This window comes from Apteryx mantelli, chromosome 7, assembly GCF_036417845.1.
Source record: "Apteryx mantelli isolate bAptMan1 chromosome 7, bAptMan1.hap1, whole genome shotgun sequence".
Classification (NCBI taxonomy): Eukaryota; Metazoa; Chordata; class Aves; order Apterygiformes; family Apterygidae; genus Apteryx; species Apteryx mantelli.
In genome coordinates this window covers 4,077,466-4,098,281 of record NC_089984.1, presented here as the reverse complement: position 1 = coordinate 4,098,281, position 20,816 = coordinate 4,077,466, and the positions used below count along the sequence as shown (strand labels likewise).

Genomic DNA, 20,816 nt, shown 5'->3' with positions numbered 1-20,816 from the left:
TTTCCTTCACACTTGCCTCAACTCTTAAAAACAAGGCAGCAAGATGTTTTATTGCTGTCTGCCCTTCAGAGGGGCAGAGCACCCATCTCAAGGGTGGTGTGGGCCATCTGTCCCTCACCCAACATGCCTTGTGAGAAATGCTGCTCTCCGAGAGGCCAATGGAAGGGATTTCATCTCCCATGGGGCAAGAAATGCCTCCTACGGCAGTGTGCGTGTGTGTAAGAGCATGCACTCCACAGACTAGTAGTGCTCTAAGAGGACAGAAGCAGCTCCCTGTTGATCAAGCATGATGAGATTTGGCCCTATGGCCCTCCTCAGCCTGGACCTTACCCTGGGAGGCACCTGGTGCTCCCCAGACCTAGAAACAGAAGCAGAAGTGCAGCAAGCAGGTTTGGCTGCATGTAAGACCCATCTATTCCCGCTCATGTGAAAGTGTCTGACCACCCAGATGAAAAGCCGCTGAGATCCAAGTCGATCATAGGCCAAAGTGCTCCAGCCAGCCGCAAGTGTCATTAGCTGCACAAATGGGCACGTGACATAGGTGTCTACCTAGCCCCGAAGGCAGGTGGCCACCCAGGGGGCACCCGGTGCACCCGCTGCAGTGGGGACCTCCCAGCACCTGCTGGGCTCTGCAGTGCCCATGGGGAGAGGGCTGCAGGGACGCCCCCATCTCAGAGGGGTGGGGAAAATGCATCTTCCCGTAGGGCAGCTATTGCTGGAGGGGGGAAAACGGGCCGAGGGCAGCTCGGGTCCTGGGCTGGCTGGTTTTGCCACCCCACGCTTCACTCTGCGTGGTGCCAGCCAAATGCACGCGGGAACCGAGCCGGCAGCACGGCGGAGCTGGTTTTTGCAGCCAGCAACGCTGCCTCCAAGCACCCTTTTGACGTGTGCATCCCTCCTGCGAGGGCTTTCAGCTGCGGCAACAGAGACCGAGCACCGGTATGACCTAGTGTTTGGGGTCAGCCAGGTCGGAGGTTATCACTGACTTCTGGCTATCACAGCACATCGTAATTCCCCAAAGCAGCTGAACGATAATAACGGCTTTTCCCACGGTTAGCGGGCAACGAGCCCTGTCTCCTGCCCCTAGGATTTAGCTAGAGTTTCCCAACAGGATTTATAGGAAAAGCTTGCCTCCTCTTGGCATTTTTTTTTTTTTGCAGGAAGGCTTCATGCGCACGTCCTATAGCTGCCGGCAGGGCTGAGGGACAACCAAGGCAAGGTAGTTCCCCCTCCCTCTCTGGGCAAAATATTTCCCACTGCATTTCAGGGTTCATCCACGAGTGGGGGCCACGTCTTCCTGCCACTCGCAGCCCTAGCGAGGGGCAAGGACTTGCGATACGGGGCTACTGCAACACCGTGTTGGCTACCTGCCTACATCTCAGTGTGGCGCCTGCGAGACAGCACGCCGGCTCAGCTTATTTAAGAACCGTTTATTCACTTGCAAACAGAAGGTCCGTCCACTGCAATAAGATAAAAACCCAGTGTGTACAAAGTCACAGTCATAGCTTGAAGAGCACAAGGCAGCACCCTTAGAATAATCGTTAGAAGTTCTGGCATATATACAGTTAAGTGCCACCTTGAGTATTCACAACACAGTAACGTACTGCAATTAGTCGCTTCAAAGTAGTTCCCTAGAGAAACAACCTTCCGCTCCAGCTCCAGCACCAGGAGGAGGAGCGCGCCGGGTAAGCTCCAGCCAGGCACATCCCGCGTGCCGCCAGCCCCGGCACGGCCGGGCCGGCGCTGCCAGAGTCCGTCCGTCCGTGCGTCCCATCGAGGCGGGTTGGGAAGCGTCGCCGGCGGGGTCAGTGCCGCTGGCAGGTGTGCAGGCGGGAGGAGTTGCTGGCGCCGTGGTCCCGCTGCAGGCGACAGGCGAGCCCCTCGGCGCAGTGGCACCGCTGGAAGATCTCCAGGCCGTGGGAGCCTTTCCGTCGGTGCTTGGTGCACACCTGGCCTTCCTGCAGGACGGGCTTGCAGATCTTGGACCAGAAGTGGCGGGCGCAGCAGAGGCCGGCGGCGCAGTCCGACGAGCGCAGGCAGAAGTCCCCTTCCTCACCTGCATGGGGGGGGGGAGAAGCGGGGGCGCCGCCGGGTGAGCCTGGCCCGGCCGTCGAGGGGGGGACGGACTCCAGACCCTCTTTCCCCACCCTGGTGGCCCCCCCCCGTCGCTTACCTTTGGCAGCAGGGAGCCAGGCAGGCGCGGGCGTCCGTCGGGGCAGCGCCTCGGCGTCGGTCTCGTCCAGCTCGCCGGCGCCGGGCTGGGGCTCGGGGGGCGCGCAGATGCCTGCGGGGAGGCCGTGAGCCACGGGAGCCCCAAACACGCCCCCCCCCCCCCAGAAACCCTCCCGCCGGTGCCCGCCGCCCCTCACCGTTGCTGCAGGCCGTGCCCGGGCAGCACATGGCGTCGCGCAGGCAGCGCTTGCGGCGCCGGCGGCAGGCGAGGCAGAGCGGGGCGCCGCCGCCGCCACGGGCCGCCCCGCCGCAGTACTCGTCGGGGCCGCAGTCCTCGTCCTCGGCGCAGGGGAAGGGCTGCGGGGGGGGGACGGAGGGGGGTGGGTCAGCGCGGAGCCGGCCGCGGGGGGTCCCGCGACGGGTCCGCGGGTGGGGTGTGTGGGGGGGGAACCTACCTGCCGGGTGGCGGCCGGCGGCGGCTTGTTGCTGCCGTCGAAGGGCGCCGCGTGGGCCGGGGCGGCGCTGGCCGCGGCGCCCCCGGGGGGGCCCTTGATGGCGTTGGAGCTGAGGGCGCCGCCGGGAGCCGCCGCCGCCGCCCGCCCCGCCGGGGCCGCGCAGCTCAGCGCCGCCAGCAGCGCCAGCAGCGCCCGCATCCTCCCTTCCCACCCTCCCTCCCCGCCCCTCACCGCCCCGTCGCGGCCGCGCAGCAGCTCCGCGGAGTCGCGGCTACCTGCGCTCCCCGCCGCCGCCGCCTTTATACCCCCGGGGCCGCCGCCTGCTCCCGCCCCTCAGGGAGGAGGGCACCGCGGCCGCGGATGGGATTTCAAAGGGCCCCCGGGGGTTGGGGTGGGGGGGGGCCGTGCCGCTGCCCCCCCCCCCCCCCCCCGAGGGCTCAGGCATTGGCCGCCGGCCCGGGAGGGGATTTCGCAAGGGCGAGCGCGGCGCTCGCCGCGGCCGCCGCCAGATGCTGCCGCGGCCCCGCCGTCTCCAGCCCGACCCCATTCCCGACGGGGGGGGGGGAAGGGGAGGGGGGGTGTGTGTGTGTGCTCGCCCCATGCAGCCCCCAACCCCGCGCCTTGGAGCCGCCGTGGGGAGCCGAGCGCCTGCCCGTCTCCCACCCGCCGCCTTCCCGGTGGCACGGTTGGGCCTTTGGTCTCGTACAAGTCTGCAACCCCCCCTCCCCCCCCCCCCCCCGGGGGCTCCCTTCCTGGCGCCAGCGCAGCTTTGCAGGAAGGGGCGGGGGGGGGGGCGCCGCTCCGCACCCCCGGCCCGCGGTGTGTGTGTGTGTGTGTGTGGGGGGGGGGTTGCAGCCCGGGGGGGGGGAGGAAGGGGGAGAGCCCCCGCGAGCACGACCCGTCTGACCCCCCCCCCGGGGTGTCGAGGGGCCGCTGCCCCCCCCCCGGCGCTCCCCCCTCCCCGTCGGGGCAGCGCGGTGCGGCGCCGCCGGCACTGCGGCGCCCCCTGGCGGCCGCGACCGGGGCTGCAGCGGAGCCTTCCCGGGGCCCCCGTGTGCCACTGTGCACACACATATACGTGTATAAATATATATATATGCATATATATATAATGTGTATATATATGTGTGCGTGTGCCTCAAAGAGCTGAGGCCAAATCCTTCCCCGTCTTAAGTGTCAGCCATAGCAAACTAGCTAGGTGTTACAATATATGTATATATTTTTTAGCTGCGTGCACCCGTTTTGGCCAGAACTCATGCACTGAGGATGAGTAACAGTATGTTATAGCACTGATGGTTTTTTTTGGGGGGGAAAAAGGGGAGCAAAATGTGCCCAGCAGCTAGCGGGGCCGTACCGGGGCTCACGGGTGTCCCCAGGCAGGAGCCTTGCACAGATGTCATCCGGTGCGGCAGGAGGGAGAGGGGGTGGGTGGAAAAAGTAGCCTTAAGAGGCTACAGCCTCCACCTCGAAAAAGTATATATATTTTTTCTGACGTCTTTTCATTGGGGCAGCATGTTTCTTTAAAAAAAAAAAGGGAGGGGGGGGAAAAGAAAAACCCAAGAGACATTGCTGATATTTGCTGTGCGTAACAGTGAGAGAGCAAATAATTTGTGTTTGAAACTGGAGCTTGGGGAAAGGAAAAAAAATAAAAAAAATCAGGTGGTGATGCTGCAGCCTGGCATCTTCTGCTATCATGTGACTTTATTTTTTCCTTAAAGCCTAACACTGCTGTTGACTTCTGCTGTGATGGGATCAGAGCCGGGCCATGCCAAGCCATACCCAGGGCACTAATGTCTTTAATGAGGTGGGGGTGAGTTGCTGGGGGTGCTGGAGCATCATGCAGGAGGTATGGCCTGGTGGGGTGACCCAAAAAACCCCCCGAAAATATCATTTGGTGATGTTTCCCCGCTCCTATTTAGGCAGTTATCAAGTTTATTTGCCAACTGGAAGGAAATGTTCTCGTCTTCTTCAGCAGCTCCTCCAGTGTCCCCTCTCCTAGGTGTCTTCTCCATCGCGCTGAAGCACGGACCCTCAGCCTTGACTACGGTGCGATTTAAATAGCCGCCCGCTATTTAGCGCATCCGTCAAATAATTTTGGCCGCAAGGGACCGCGAAACAGAACACAAAATGGGCTTTAAAACGCCAAACCACGGACGCAGGATTCTCCCGCGCTTGAATTCCAGCGGGGAAGGAACGCCCCAAAACGGTGCTCAAAAGTAATTATTTTTATTTCAACTCTATAAAGTATACAACAGGCACTCGGCAATTACAGCTGCGGGGAAAATACAGAGCGAAACCAAAGCAGTTAAATTTACGGGGGGGGGGGGAACCCCAAAAAACAAAGAAAACAGGTTCTTAAGTCTACATCAAAAGAGTGCAACTGGTCAGCGACCATTCGACGACGGACGTCTTCCGACAGACAAAAACCCTTTTACGTAGAATCCGCGGTGGGGAGAGGACGGGGGAGGGGGGGAAAGAAGAATATATAAGAATACAAAATCAATGACCAGTGTAAAACCAGCATCGACCGGCAGGACAGGCAACTCCGAATGACGTTTCCCTTTGCCGCTAAAGCCCGAAACCGTTCCGAGTCTCGGCGCTCCGTTTTATGCCGCGGGCAGCTGCGGAGGAAGCAAAAGCGGTAACGTTTTCGACGGGGAGCTTTTGGGTGGGCCGAGAACTCGCCTCCGTAAGGACTTGCATATAGAAGAACTCATGGAAAGCACGGATCCTGTTTTGTTGAGTGGTGCAAACACGATGCAGCTTTGCTTTTTTTTGTAATGGTTTATTTTTGTCGCGGTCCAAACGCGGTTTTGCTTGGCCGCGAGGACGCCCGATCGCCAAATCCGTTCTCGGGGCGGACCGTTTGCAATGAAGTTTAGAAAACGTGATATGTTGGACCGTTACTGCACTATTAGTTCAAATCTGCACAGCTTAGCAAAACAGGAATACCTGTATACAGACTGATAGTATGTCATATATTAATTTGACCCGCACATACATTTATACATTTCACAGAAATGACTCTGTATCTCATTAACAGATACACAGCTCTGGTACATTGAACAGAAATAAGAGAACAACTTCATCATTTCTGTAATTCATCAATATTATATAATAAAGGCTTAGAAATCGGTAGCAGAAAGAACTGTAAAACGCAGCAAGCTAAGAAAGGACAACATTTTGAGGTGTGTTTGTCTTTGTCATGCAGCATAACACCAAATTTGTATTTTTTTTATAGGATGCCATGAATTTAAGGCACTTGCAACAATGCCAGATAGCTAGTCATGTTCTAAAACCATGGGACAGATGAGTAACAGTACAGTTGACGTAAAGTTTAATAATACTGACAATTATGACATTAATTCAAGTCTACTTTGATCTAAAAACATTACATTACAAATAAGAAAAGGAAGTAATAATGCCATGGAACTCTAAATAAAAAGTTATATGTGTACCACAAAATATCAACACGAAAATATCTATTTACATAAATATTTGCTTGTGGTCCTGCTGTTAAATAAGAGTTTACTATGGATAATGCAGCACTGTAAGAAGCTACAGATCATCTGTATCTTATGACACCAATCTTAACACATTTGTTTTAAATATGGTAGCTGATTTGCCCTTATGTAAATACACCGTCGTCCCATATATTAAAAAAGGAGACAAAGAAGAAAAGACAGTATGTGGAAACACAGAGGCAATCAGTTGTTGTGAATATATATATATATATATATATATAATGCAACTCAAATATATTACTCATAAATGAAGACGTATATTATTAATATACATATGCTAATTATGTTTAACGTATGCTTAGTAAAGGTGATGAAAGTTGAGTGAGGTGTCCGATAGCAAAATAAATTTATATTCAATACAGTGCATGCCACACGGTTCAGGTATTATTGTATGTGGCACAAGGAAAAACTGATAGGCAGAAAGAAAACAACTCCTCAGCCCATTTTCTAAAACATTCTTCCTGCAATGTTTTCAGTTCTCCCCCGAAAAACATCGTGATGCTCTTTTCCCGTGGCAAGTCCTCGCTCGACGGATAACTGAATCTCAAGTGCTAAATATTGTATTACCTAGAATTGAGACAAACTCCTCTTTATAGTCTTCTGCGCAACGGCAACCAGTGCGACAAGTTTTCTCGTGCAACGTAGCCACGTCATTGAGTGAAGAAAGAGGGGGACACGAATGCAGAATTCGGCTTTGACACAGTCAAGCGACTGTTCGTTTGGTAGGACGCCTAGCGGTTATTTTAGCCCTAGTATTTAGGGTTTGCTTTCAGGCAGGGTTTTCAATCCTTACGATAAACGTTTAAAACCAAGCGTGTATTTATTCTATGCAAGTAATTCCCGGTAGACGTAGCTACTGCCTTTTCCCTATGGTTTTCGAGGCAAACAGATGTTAGTACAATGCCACACGCGATTAATGAATAGCAGGAATAACCTGAAGTTACCGCGCTGAAGACGCTAACTCCCTCGCCTATTAAAGCATGAAGAAAATTCAGTGAAACAGACTCTTTTTAAAGGGGGTCTGCAATAACTGAGCTCTTCGGCAAACTTTAGATACTGTTGAGACTGTCAAAGAAGTGGGGAAAAGTATCTTTTTAATATGCTCTATTAAGACTACACAAGTCGCTTGCACTGTGAAAATGGGAAAGTGTTGGGAATTAGCATCAGAGAAATATATATATATATTTTTTTACCGTTGACGCGTGTGTTTTCTTAGCACTCCCCTTTTTAAGGTAAAACTCCTGCTCAGGGGAACAAGGTCAAAGCCTGGACTCTCGTCCTTTGGAAAAATACTCCTGCAATGAAATTACTTGTGTATGGGGACACACGCACCATAAAAACCGACAATTCCCAGGAGCTACTGAAACGTAAGGGATAATTCACAGTCGTAATCGGAACAGCAGATAACCCATCGCGACTAGCAGAAGTTGGTCTTTCGACTTCCGTTGTCTCCAACAGCTCTTGGCAACTCTGCGATCAAACGGGGCAGCATCTGCCAAGCTTGGGGCGGGCACGGATGCAAGCAGGTTTCGGCAGAGTCGGTACAGAGTCCGAGAGCTCGGGCTTCGTGTAGGAATGACGGGATAAACCTTTAGCCGCGGGTACGCCTGCCAAGTAGGCATAGAGGACAGGATTTTTTGGTTACTTCGGGGTAAATCAGAAGAGACTTCACTAAAGCAAAGGAGCCGCTCTTGCAGAAAAGCCGTGGAAGTGAGAGGAAAGCGCAGGTGTAATAGTGTTACTTTCCCAGCTCTTCTTTATTTTTAGGGTTTTTTTTAATATGAGGTGCCTCAGCTCTAGCCATCACCGTGCCTAAGCACGGTCACTGAGGACTTGGTACTTTGGAGATAGGTAAAGCAGTAATCTCACCCAAACGCAACATGTTTGCGTTGAGCTAGTATCAATTTTCCTTTTAATTCCACTGACTTTCCCGTGGAGTATCTTCTGACTTACTCTGGTGCGGCATTAGAATTACGTTTTGACGTGCAATCTTCCAGACAGAGCCAGCACGCTGGCCCCGTACCATACGTCTTATTTAAAAAAAAATTGGCTTTGAAATAAATGTGGAAGAGATGCAAAAATGGAGACTTAAAGTTTTCTGTTCTTAGAACGCGATGGAAAATGATGCTTCTTGCTACATATTTCTGAAATGGTCATTGACTGAATAGGTATATTCACAGACGAAGGATGTACATAGCACCTATAAAGTACATTATGGGTCTTATATTTTCCCTTTGGGTTCTAAAAAGGTAAAAGTTAAGCTTAGTTTCATGTCTAATAGCTAATCAGTAAGACCAGTTGGCTGCTGTCGCTTTATTATAGGACCATTATTTAAGCGCTATTTTATATGTAAAATGGATAATTTTATGATTCTTTTCATGCAATTATGTATTTGTACCAAAAAGAAAGGAAGAAAAACAAAAAAGCCTTGTGTTACACTATGTTCTCAGGTGTACGTGAGAAGCGACCCATATCTGCCTTAACAGTTCTTAACAGAATCTATAGCAGTTGTGCTTTGTTACGTCAGGTTAAAAAAAAATTCTCAAAAAGAAAGAGGAACGGTAACATTCAATCTCGTCATGAATACTGCTCGGAAAGAAAAAGGACAAACCTTACCACTGCTTTTGACACGAACTCCTTGACCGGTGTTTTTGTGGTCCTCCTTTGTTTCTACCCTGGCCTACAGTAGAAGACCTACAGAGCTTGACGTGTGGGAGTAGCCCAAATCCTGTACTGCGCTTCGCTACAGTACTTAATAAATTATTATTGATCCTACTGATAAAAGCCAGTACCTTGCAGCTAGAATTAAGTGCATCTTACACTATGTATCTTTCAACTTTTATAATTAGAGCATAGCAAGATCGTTGCAGTGATAGAAAACGTATTTCTTTACTGGTGAAAGGCTTTGCGTCAGGACCACCATGTCAACTGCTATTTTAAGTTTGAACATAAAACATGAAGAGCACTATTGTCATCTAAGCAAGAAGTCCTAATGCCACTGTAGTTACTGTAGCAGCATCAATCAAGGCATCATGGTGACCCCGAGCACTAATCCTCCCCAATTCTTTCAGTTCTGCTGGCAGCCACGTCCCCGGAAGCTGTCTTCAGCAAGGCAGAAGCAGGTAAAAGAAATACATTAAAAATCTATGTCCCATCCTGAGTTGTCATCAGGGGGTGGTTCCTCATTGTCCTCAGGGAAGCTGTCGAAATTGCTTGTGTCTGTCGGAGATGCAACCTGTCGAAAGAACAGAGTTACAAGGTTGGGTGGCTGACTTGGCTCGTTGCGCAAGCTCGATTTTGGACCTCTACAGAATACCCAAGTCTTGCATTCAACAATTTTCTGCTCAGTCCCAGGAGGACTTGCCACAAAATCCTAGCTGGTTCCCTAGTACCGCTACCGAGGATCCAGGCCCTCTAGGATCTCTGGCTCAAGAACTTTCCTACCCAGTTGGTTGGTAGAAAAACCCCTGCCTTCTTCCAGGGCTCTCTCTCTCCTAAAGCTCAGGATTTCAAGTTGTGGCTCCAGGATCCTGATTTTGAGGCCGCGAGCTCGGCCTCCGGTGGCTTTGAGATTGCCTGCAGAGCCTGCAAACTGAGAGAAATTGATATTCCTAGGATGCATCTGAATTTCCAATTACGAATTTTGACACAAATGAGTTTGCCCTGAACTATAACAGAACCAAATATGAATGCTCCCAGTGAAGCAGAAAGTCTGAGTTTCAGCCATCTAATAGGATTATGAAGGCTAAGTACCTTTCTCTCTCTTTTTTTTTTTTGGGGGGGGGAATAGCGTAACTTAAAACCTACTCTAATTAGATAATTTAATTTTTCTGCTTTATGACAATAATTAAAACTTTCTTATGCTGGGATCCTGATAGAGTCAATGTAATTTTAAAAACTGAAGCAATACAAAAATAGACCAGCAGCTCCTCCAGGCAAAAATAATCTGTGTCTTACTAGAGTAAAGTTAGTACCTTCAGCAGTACCTCAAGGTCGCCAGTGCAGATTTGGGGAGGACTGCACTTCCCACAGGAATGCTGTTTAAGGAAACACTTGGCACACGTTGTAATAGTTTCACGTCCCTTGTGTAGCTGTTGGAGAACTTATTGCCAGAGTCCAGCTTGTCCTCCAATAAGTTTGTGAACCAGTCCCCAGTTCAGGAGACGTATTTGATGCTGGATGCTGCTACAAGCCTTGGGAGAAGGCTATTTGATCAAATAAGAGTCAGAATTCAACTCTGAATTTGCTACTCAGCTGCATCAGCATTTATCTGCTCCTTAAAACATCTTAGTGAAAATTAAGAACCTTAAATACTCAACTCAGTTTGAAAAAGCATGTAAAAGCTTAATGGAATGATGAGATGCTTCACTTGGTACTGAATACTATAATTCATTTTCTCTGAGTTGTTTTTTTTCTGTTTACTGTGTTGGTGGTGGCACTGATAAATTGGAGAACCTTCACCTCAGCTGGAGGTTAGGGTGTGCTCCAAGCTCACTTTCCTCCACTCCCATGTGCAGTGACACAGGGCTGGAGGGCATCTCTCAACTAGGAAATCCATACGCGAGCTTGCCCCCCGGAAGCAGGAGGGTTGGGAATAAACATACAAGCCAACAGGTATCAAAGTAAAACAGATGCAGCTGTTGGTATGTCCATTCCCAGGGTGGATGCACACGAGCGGCAGCTTCTTGTCGAAAACATCTCAGAAATGATGGTTCCTTGGTAAGTGGACTGTACTCGGTAAAAGCATTGGCAGAGCTCCACAAGGCTGCTCTGCTGGTGTCAACTCTTGGGGCATCTTTGTTGATTGAGCTCTAGGTTAGATGAGCCCTTACTGGAAATGAGTCCTGCTTTGGGAAACTGATTGCATTTGAAAATGCAAAACCACCTCACAAAATAAAAAAGCTGAGTGTGCCCAATGGCTAATATGTAGGAGAGGGTTCCTCAAAAGAAATACAATTTAGGGAAAAAAGTTGGATCAGGTGTCACCATGCTGGCTGATGTTTTGTGATGCTAATGTCCACAATTCCCCACAGCTCTGAGGTCCAGGTCACCAATACGTGGCCTGCACTCCTTCCCAGTCAGAGACATTGGAAGAAATGCCCCTCTCAAAGCCCACCCCAGACAGGAAGGGACACTACAGATTCATCCCCTCTCCATCCAAGAGGGTAAAGTGCAAACACCTGTATCAGCTGCCTGGTTGCTTATTGGCCTATGGGCTTGTGAGGAATTATGGCACAGAGATCTGCATATCTTCCTCAAAGGAAAGAGCCAAGATCCAAGACTGCACTTCTTTAGGAAGAGACACTAGGAGTAGGAGTGTCTTTGCAGGACATCACAGATTTAAGCTGCAGTATCAAGGCTCAGTTGCTTCCCTGAAGCAATGTCCAGAAGCAGGCTGTCCTTCTGGTAGGACGGAATTGAGATCTATCCTAAAATCCTGTGGAACAAGAGCCAAGAAGTAGCTTTTGATTGCCTCACCAGTAGTACCATGTAACCACTGATGTGAATTGAAGAGCTGTGAAAGACTGTTCTCTTAAAAAAAACAGCTAGTCTGTATGTTTAACCCTGCTGGCTCCTTTCCAACTCACACAGAGAAGTGGACTGACTGAAGAAGAAACGGATTTTTTCTCCCAGAGTTAAGTATTTTTTGGTCAGTTTTCAGATATGTCCCTTATTGACAGTTGAACTTTTGCCAAAGCAACTGAGTAGGCTGCAGAAAACAAGGTTGTGGGGTTGAAAAACTGTCAAGAAGGTTCACTAGCTAATGTAGGGATGTTTCAGAGAAGATCTTAACAGCACGCCTAGAGAAGACATTAGTCCTAAGAGATCCAGCAAAGAATTAGTTGCGTTGAATTGGGCTTAGGGCAACGTATGGTTGTCAGCATTGAGAAGAAGCTGTCCTGGAGGAAAGACCGAGGCCTTTGAAGAGGGAAGACTGCTCCCATCTACTTCAAGCAGTGGGCTGGCTTGGTGTTGGTGGACTGGCTGAATGGATGGCAGCAGCTCACTCTCTTGGGGGCAATCACAGACATGTTTCCTGGTGGGAAGTCACTGGACCCAGGAACACACACCCTGATAAGGCCAAGAAATAATGCCAGCAAAGCGGACTGGGTGCTGACACGACCCTTTCCTGACACTGCATTGGGCCTAAATGAAAAAGCAGAGAGAATGTGATTTCCCAAGCCCTGCATAACTGGCTGGGGAATGGTCCCTGCAGGTAATGCCAAAGGAACAGAGACAGCGTCTGATGGTGGAGCAACATGCCAGCTTGGTATATCATGGAGGAATTCATGCACTTGGAGAGTAGATATTGTTGAAGTCACTGCTGCCTGTTGTTCTGTCTGAGGGTTAGACATGCAGGGTGCTTGGTAGTAGTGTAACCCTCTCCCCAGCAATAAAAGACACTACTTATGGCTGTCTGTGATGCAAAAACATGCCACTGTAAATGATGGTTGATGTCACAGTCCCATATATCAAGCAAGGAGGTCAGTCCAGTAAAAAAAAAGAACAAATGGGTTCAAGAGGCTGGCCAGAATGTAAGCCTTAAGCTGAAGCCCCAAAAGTTTTAGGAAATAACAGCAGAAACTCTAAAGATACTGGTGAGCATGCAAAAATAAAAGTCAGAATATAGCTCAGCTAGCATGAATGCTTGGCAGGGTTGAATCTCACAGCTGGGAGGAACTGAGGGGGTACTGTACTTAATCCTTCACTTAGTCCTCCACAGCAGACTAGCAGGGCTAATGTTTCAATATCCACGTTGTGCATGGACGCACAGATGAGCACGCAAAGGAGAATGCGTGCGTTTAGGGTGCAGGAACATCTGGCGTAGCAGCAATCTTCAGGAGGTGACTACTTGGTTGAAGAGACAACTACAGCTATCATCCACCAGTGACTATAAAAGAACTCAGATCAAACTTGACTTGATATTAGGTAAAAGCATTGGATACGCTCTTACTAAACTAAAAATCCACTAAGAACAATAAGGAAGACACATCTGGACATTTTCAGGCTACACTGACATCCTGCACATAGCACAGGTAAACCAGGAATTGAAACGGGAAGTAAAGGAGTAAACTTGATTTCATTGTCTGACTTAACGACGCATGCCACAGGGAGAGAGGGAGACACAAAACCCTCTTGCTCTTTCATCGCTGTGAAGAAAACTTGGTGCCGGAGGATTTAGCCCTGGAGCCCTGCGTGCTACTGCTGCAGGAGGCACAGGACCATGAGTGGACTGAGCAAAGGGGCACAATGAAATGCGATTGCAAATGTCGTTCTCTTGATGATCCCGCAGGAGAGGCATGAAGGGAAAGGGATTAAGCCGAAACAAGGAGGGGAGGCTGCAGAACAGAAGGGGCCAAGGTAATTTCTATCAGCTAATCCTGTTTGGTTTCCCTTTGCAGCTGGCTCTATGGGTGAAGAGCTCACAAAGACATCAAAGGAAGAGCTTTGGTGTAAAGGAAAATGAGTAGCGCTGTCTCTCGGAGTCTGCTCCCAGTTAAACATAAACTAGTCGGTAACAGAGCTTTTCATGTAGGACACGGATGCAGGAGAAAAGGGTAAAAAGCACAAAAGAAAAGACAAGGGGAAAGGTTAGTGAGAAAGGAAAAGGGAGGAGGCATACAAATCCCACTTGCCCCACCAAGAAAAAGAAGAACGAGGAGAAAGAAAGAGGACACATCAGAGAAAAGGGGTGAAAGTAGCAGCTCTCTGCTGAAATGTGAAAAGCAGAGGAAGAAACAAGTGGAGCAGGTGAAAAAGCACCAAATAGGTAGTAGTGGGAGACCCTTTCCCACTTCTCCTGCTGGGAAGAGCACTTCTTCACAGTCATGCCCCCAAACCTCCTTCCCCTTGAAGAGACTACCAGGAGACAAAGTATACATGAAAATGCCTCTAAACTTCTAAACTGACTTTGTCATTGGGCTTTGATTTCTTTTTTCCTTTGACAAGCATCTTCAAAAGAAATACAGGCCATGCTTGTACCCACTTACCTACAGCGTATTAGTGCTGGAACTTCACAAAATTCATGTTAAAGAAACTTACTGGCAGAGAAAGAGAAAATAAGTAGTAAACTTACACTGGGTATTATAGGAGGTGTCAGTGTCCCTTTTCGTAACCCTTCCCAGTTAAAGCCTTCAAACCATCTAGAAGGGAGAGAATAAGAAAACAGATCAGGAAGTTAGACCTATGGCCAAGATATAATTGTAGCACATAATGAAATTTAGGTTGCTTAAGCTGTAGGTTTTAACTCCTGCAGTTACGTTCTTCAAAATTGTCTAATTAGTGTTAATAATTTTTCCTGTCATCTTTATATATGCTTTTTTTAAGCTGAAAATGAAGCATGTGGAGCAACCCAGCAGCGATATAATGGCATGTATAAATTACACATGCTCAGAAGAACACCGTTCTTCACTGCAGGTGTCCTGGCAGCTGCTGTTTGCTTCCTGTAGGGTTGATCCCTCTCAACTGAGACCCTTTATATACCGTCTTCATATGAGATTTCGAGCTAAGGACCTGCACAGGGATGTCCTCCTCTCCATTTGGGTGCCTTGGGTCTGCTTGGGCTTTGGCAGCTCAGGCAGGTGGGTGAGCCGCGAGTTGGGCCTTCAAACCCATCCACCCCCAAATGTCCATCCAGCACATTTGTATTGCTTTGGGGATGACAGCAGAGAAGGACCAGCATGGATGAGATGAGAAAACCTGCTGAGGTTGAGATAACCTGCTACCAGGATGTGCCCTGAACTCATTCCTCTCAAGCAGTGTGAAAGCTGCTCTTGTGAATCAATTCCTGCAGAAAAATAGAGCTTATAAAATGTCACTTAAGAACTCTGTACCATCAGACCAGAAGGGATGGAGGACTAACCTTATAGGTAGCAAGAAAGTTTGTCTAGGGGGGAGGGAAATATAGGAAAATCTTGGAAAGTGGTTCTGCAAACCAAAAAAAGTGCAAAAAGGCAGTGGCCTAGTTGGATTGTTTCCAAATGATCTTCTGCATTATAGTAATCCAAGCGTAAAGGTCTTATTCAATGTGCAACGCATTTTGCTCACAGGTAGGGCTAGAATATATACCAAAATACTGGGGGGGGGGGGGAAATCTGATGCAAATTAAAGTCTAAAGCACAAAAGAAGGGACAGGCCAAAAGAATTCAAGAAAACTGATTCTCACAGAAAATTAAAGTGTTTGAAATGAATGTTTCTGTGGGTTAAAATGATGGATGGTTGGTGAAGACACTTACTTGTGCTTTTGGATATCTTTTACTCCATTTTTCAAGTTCCCTAATCTTTCTGATGGATTGTCCCTGTAAAAGGAACAACAAAACTGGTTACTTTTTTAATCATTCTGAGGGACTCATTTCTCTGTGCCTAAGATAAAGCTGATTACATTTCATGCATTTACCTGCATAGTTTTTTAATTAAATTAGCAGCATTTTTGGCAATCTTCTTTGGAAATTCAATCATGTCAATTCCCCTTAATATGATGTTGTAGGTCTTCATGGGGTCTGGGCCTGAGAAAGGTGGACTTCAGAGGAGAGAGAAAGAAAAAGATTAAAGCTCATCTTTAAAATAGCATTAAAGACTGTTACAAAAACCAAACCAAACCGAACCATAGTTCCCTATCGTGTGAGAAATGAGAAAAGGTAGATGACAACTAGAAATGTTTTGCCTCCTATGACCTTAACCATTTTTTGGCCATGGAGCTCTGATACTCCCTGGATTTAAGGGATGTTTTCCCAGCTGGTGGAAAGGAAGTATCAAAGAGGAAAGTCATGTTCTCCAGGCAGCACAGGCTAAAAGCTTTGTTTCCATAACGCCCCAAGTCCTGCCAGCCTGAGGAACAAGGGTCTGAGCTCTGCTCGCTGGCTTATTTTCTATTTGATGCTGTGACACATTGTTGTTGGGGATTAATTAGGTTTCCCTTGGTTTAACAGAAGAGAGGGAAGTTGAGTGAAGAACAGTATACAACAGTATACAAATAAACAGCTCCTAAACGCGGAGAGTAGGGTTTGCTTGCTTCAGGCTACACTGTCATGCATGTGCCCAATATATAAGAGAACCGAGAACTGCATAAGTGCTTAAGAAGCATAGGCAAGAAGAGCGTTTAAGGTGGCAAGCCTTGTGTCTAAACTAAATAACAGAAGGGATGGATATAGCGACTCAAGTCTCCACCGTGTCAGACCTACCACCTCTCTTCCAGAGGTGCAAGACCCCACTACACTCGCACCACCCTGATGGAATTGCAAACCCTTTCCCCACCACGTTCAGCTCAGCGGCAGCTACAGGAGCCAAAAACGAGGGTGGGGTTTTGGTGTCATTTTACAGCATTTCCTAAAAAGCCTAGCAATGCCTTGCCATTTGAGGGATCCATACGGAAGCTACGGTTAAAAAGGAAAAAAAAAAAATTATTTGGTTCAACAGTACAGTGTTTAGGCTTCTCTGTGCCACTATAGCAAGCACCCACTCTGAATCTCCTGGGCTTCTAATCAGAGTGACAATGGCAGAAATATTCTGCTCTTTTTATCAGCCGCGCCGGCTCCAATGCCCATACCTGCCAGTCAAGAGTTCATACATTAAGATTCCCAGTGACCAGTAGTCTGCTGAAATGTCGTGACCTTTGTTCAGGATGATCTCTGGGGCTACGTACTCTGGAGTTCCACAAAAAGTCCATGTTTTCTTTCCAAATCCTATTTTCTTTGCAAAGCCAAAATCGACCTGTGAAAGGAACAGAATTCCATCACGGCACAGAAAGAAAGGCAATTTCAGCCATGGGGCTCTGTTTTTCTTAAAGCGAAGCAAAGCAGAAAACAGATTTCCTCGTGGGAATATTATCATAACTAAAGCATTGTGGGTTGTTCGGAAAGCAGACATCTGCAGTGACCTTTTTTTGCCAATTTATCCTTCGTAATACAAAATGGAGATTCTCTTGAGGTAAGAAGAACAAAATACAACGCTCTGAACATTTCTTGGTAGATGCAGCTTTATATCACTCACAGCTCAGCTTGTTTTGATTTTTTTTTTTTAACTCCCCATCTTTACCTGAACTATTGAATGAACTATTCTGCTTAGTGCATTGACTTCAGAACAAAAGATCAGCGTCAGCGCTCACGCCGATTCTCCTCCTCTTGTTGAAACTCAGCTCAGTCCATCAACTGCTCTGCCCTCCCCTGTCCTCAGGGCTCTGCTTGCCCATAGCTGTGGTCTGCAGCACACTCTGCTGTCCCCTGATGGCTGTGAAACACTCCTACACCTTCCTGCACTAGGGACGGGCAAAACATCAGTACTGCAGTCCTAAATGGATGCAATCCCCAAAGGATTAGGGTTGATCATGCTGTGGTATCTGTGATACTTCTCTTGCGCCACACTGTGCAGTCTCCCCTAAACTGCCAGTGAGATCAAAACATCTTAGGAGCTGGGGGTTGATGATGGGAAAGGTGGAGACTCTAGTTCGGACCCTCCTGGGGGCTGGGAGAAGGACAGCCCTGCAACCAATCCACTTTTCTCATCTGACACCTTGCTGGACCCCACCAGCCTTAGAGAAATGCTGTGGAGGATAAACTCTGACTAGTGACACTTGGCGGTACACTTCTTTGCTGCCTGGCCATAAAGGCCTCTGATGGTGCTCATTGGTTGCATGCACGCAGTGAAGTGGCAGCACACCAAAATGGTCTGACCTACTGCTCTGGCTGCTGTTGCTGCTCCTGAGTTTCTCTTCCCACAGATAGGGAAGAGTCCCTCATCCCAGAGGCAGAGATGCTGGCCCTTGGTGACTCTCAGGGGGGGTGGGAATGCAGAAGACCATCAGTGCCTCTTGGAAACAGCCCTCCTTTTAGGGTTGTATTGCCCCATCCTTCACTGATGTAGAAAAGGCTTCCCAAGTGCCCACATCACCACCAGTTAATAAGGGTGATTCCCCAAAAGGGGGTGAGACAGCACCTCCCACCAAGAGAAGTCCTTTTTTCTCCCTTTCTCCACAGGTTCAGGGAGATTTTTGCAATCCCCAGACATCTGGTGCATGCCTTATGTGCAGGGCACATCTACATTGATTCTTGACGCAAAAGAATAATACGAGTGAATAGCACAATAAAGTGAAACCCATGGAAACACTCCTAGCATGAACATTTTTGCTGTGGCTTTACTTACAAACCCTCAAGAAGCCTTCTGATGCAATATTAAGATGCAACACATCACCACAGGGTGGCAAGATGCCTGTGGCCATTTAAGCCCGGACATAGCAGTCATCAAGGAGTGGCCAGTGCACAGTGCAAAAACCCCACTGCCACTTTCTAAGCTCTTACAATAGAGTACAGCCATGTACATTATCCTGCTTGATCTCCAACTACCTTGTCCTTCACGAAGACATGCAGCAGGAGAAGGCCACATGTTGGTTGCTTTGCAGTAATATCAACATTTTGGGTTCATAATATTCAGGGAATAGGAGTTGAGCCAGGTTACTTAGCCCTCTGTCAAAGCAACCTGGCATTTGTGGGGGTGAAGGTCTTGCAGAGATTCCGCCATCCTGGTTTGAAGAGGTGGATGCTGCAGGAGGACAACACTGAGAAGCACCACGACCTTCTGAGAAGACTAGTTTAGCCAGAACCTTAAGCAGTCATCTCATAGGAGTTTCCACAGATCAGTCAGGTGCGTTTGCAATGTTAACGCAGAAGTGGCCTTTACTATTAAAGCATAATGTTGCCTAGTAGCATCACCTTCCCATGAGTGCCTATGCAAGGCAAGGCCCAGGCAAGGACTCACTGGGCTGTTAAAACTGAAAAAAATAAGCTGCAATCTCTTCCTTGCAGTGCATGTGTTTAGGAATGGATGTCCTTGAGACTCCAGTGTTCAGAGGCACATCCCTAATGGCAGCTATGCTTTTAACAGCCTTGGTAAAATGCTCTTAAGAGGTGCTTGGTAGAAGGCTCTTAAGAGAAGGCAGTTAAAATGCATAAGTGCTATTACATCCACTAAAGAACGAGCCCAAAACTGAAAATCCAGCTTCACAGAGTTGTTTTACATCCGACTGCCAGTGTATTTGCCCAGGACTGCAATAAGCATGGCATCGATATAATTTGATTACGCACAATTGGCATGATAGGTAACGTAAAGAATTCAAAACTGGAATGAAAAGAGCAAGCAGAGCCTCTTGAAAAAATGGTGTTCTCTTACTTTTCTCTCCCACTCTTCAGACATGATACTGCAAACTGTTATAGGTAACTGCCAGTGTGTGAGGTGCTCCAGTGAACTCCAGTGAACATTGGCTTTATTTGAAACTATGGCGCTCAGGCACATACATAACCTCTTCCATGAGAAGTTATAGCTTTAGACATTACAACATCACCAAAAGCTAAGACAAATCAAAATTGAATCCCCCTACTAAAGCAAGAAGCTGTATCAGCTACAATTTAGCAGCACGGTCTGACGATCCAAAGCAATTAATAATAATATTTCTTGCCATGACAATGTCATGATTAATATTTCCATTAAGAATCATGTTTTTTTTATGTGTGGAACAGAACCTACTCAGAAACACCAGTACTCTGCAAATTTGTTTTTACCAGTCACCAGGATTGTAGCTCTGAACGCCAAGCTTTAGCCAGAAATAGTGTTTTACAGCTCAGCTAAACCAGCACAGTCTGCTGGAGGCCAGGAGAATATCCTGATGATGGGTGACAACATGCTTGCCCTGCTCTTAACTCAACTCCTACCACCAGCCACCGGCAGAAACAGGACCCTTGGCTGGGTGGACTTTGTTTCTGACCCTTGATGGTTAATCCTATGTTCTCCTCTACCCCTAATACGAGGTGTCCTGTACCAGAAGAAAGCCAGAAATGTTTTGGGGTTTTTTGTTTTTGCTTTTGGAGTAAAGGAAGACACTATAGGCTCTTACCAGTTTGGCATAACCTCGATGATCCAGAATGAGGTTTTCTGGCTTGAGGTCCCTATAGATGATTCCTTTGGAATGCAAATAGGCAAAAGCTTCGACCACGCACGCGGTATAAAATCTGGTCGTCGAATCTTCAAACGAACCTCTACGTAACACGAGAAAGGGAAAGAGGACAAAGCGATTAGTTTATACAGGACTGAGCCATCACTACGCATCGCTAGGGCTCAATTTGGCAAGGTGCTAGCCATTCTACCCAGAGTTAAGTCAAGCATTTCTTTTACCTCTAGGGACTGTTCTGCCACATTCTCCCTCCCAGATCAAGTCCTAACATAAAATCACATTTCCAAATGGCTTTTCCATAAAGCCAAATTTTCCAACGACTGACATCGTGGTGTCAAAAGAATATGCTTCACTGCAGCAACCCACAAGCTGCTAAAAGAAATCGTACTGCAGGACAGCTGTCAGCACACGAAGCTCAAAGCAAGTTAAAAATTTTAAGGAAATGAAGAAGGAAAGCATCTGTGTGTGGATGCTACCTTTATGCTTTAATCAAATGGCAAAAGGACGTCTCTATAAATCAGCACAATTAGGAGAATGCCAGATAGCCAGGTGTGCACTAGATAGCTACTTGTTAGCTGCCAACCAAATCATTATGTTCACAATTTTTTTTCTCTTATTAGCAGCCTAAAGCCATATAGTAACACCAGTCCAATCTCTTCCCTTACTTGATTTTATCCTATTGTTACAATATCTATACAGTTCAGTAGAATCATTCTAATACCTGGA

General features: G+C 47.9%; 2 protein-coding genes across 3 annotated transcripts in view; both read right to left on the bottom strand.

Annotated features, from left to right (window-relative positions):
- Positions 1-1,414: 1,414 nt before the first annotated feature.
- DKK1 (dickkopf WNT signaling pathway inhibitor 1) lies at positions 1,415-2,825 on the bottom strand. The gene is made up of 4 exons (XM_067299490.1): positions 2,628-2,825; positions 2,370-2,529; positions 2,174-2,284; positions 1,415-2,056 (listed from the first exon to the last, which is right to left on the bottom strand). The coding sequence occupies exons 1-4, from the start codon at positions 2,823-2,825 to the stop codon at positions 1,806-1,808; spliced, it is 720 nt and encodes a 239-aa protein (XP_067155591.1). The 3' UTR covers positions 1,415-1,805.
- A 2,012-nt stretch (positions 2,826-4,837) lies between these two features.
- Positions 4,838-20,816, bottom strand: part of PRKG1 (protein kinase cGMP-dependent 1) — a 487,572-nt gene continuing 471,593 nt past the window's right edge. For both annotated transcript variants that reach the window (XM_067299666.1, XM_067299665.1), the window contains exons 13-18: positions 20,034-20,175; positions 16,698-16,861; positions 15,549-15,671; positions 15,388-15,450; positions 14,229-14,295; positions 4,838-9,386 (exon numbers count right to left, since the gene is read on the bottom strand). In XM_067299666.1, coding sequence (XP_067155767.1) covers positions 9,288-9,386; positions 14,229-14,295; positions 15,388-15,450; positions 15,549-15,671; positions 16,698-16,861; positions 20,034-20,175 — 658 coding nt within the window. In that variant the 3' untranslated portion in view covers positions 4,838-9,287. The remainder of the gene's footprint in view (positions 9,387-14,228; positions 14,296-15,387; positions 15,451-15,548; positions 15,672-16,697; positions 16,862-20,033; positions 20,176-20,816) is intronic.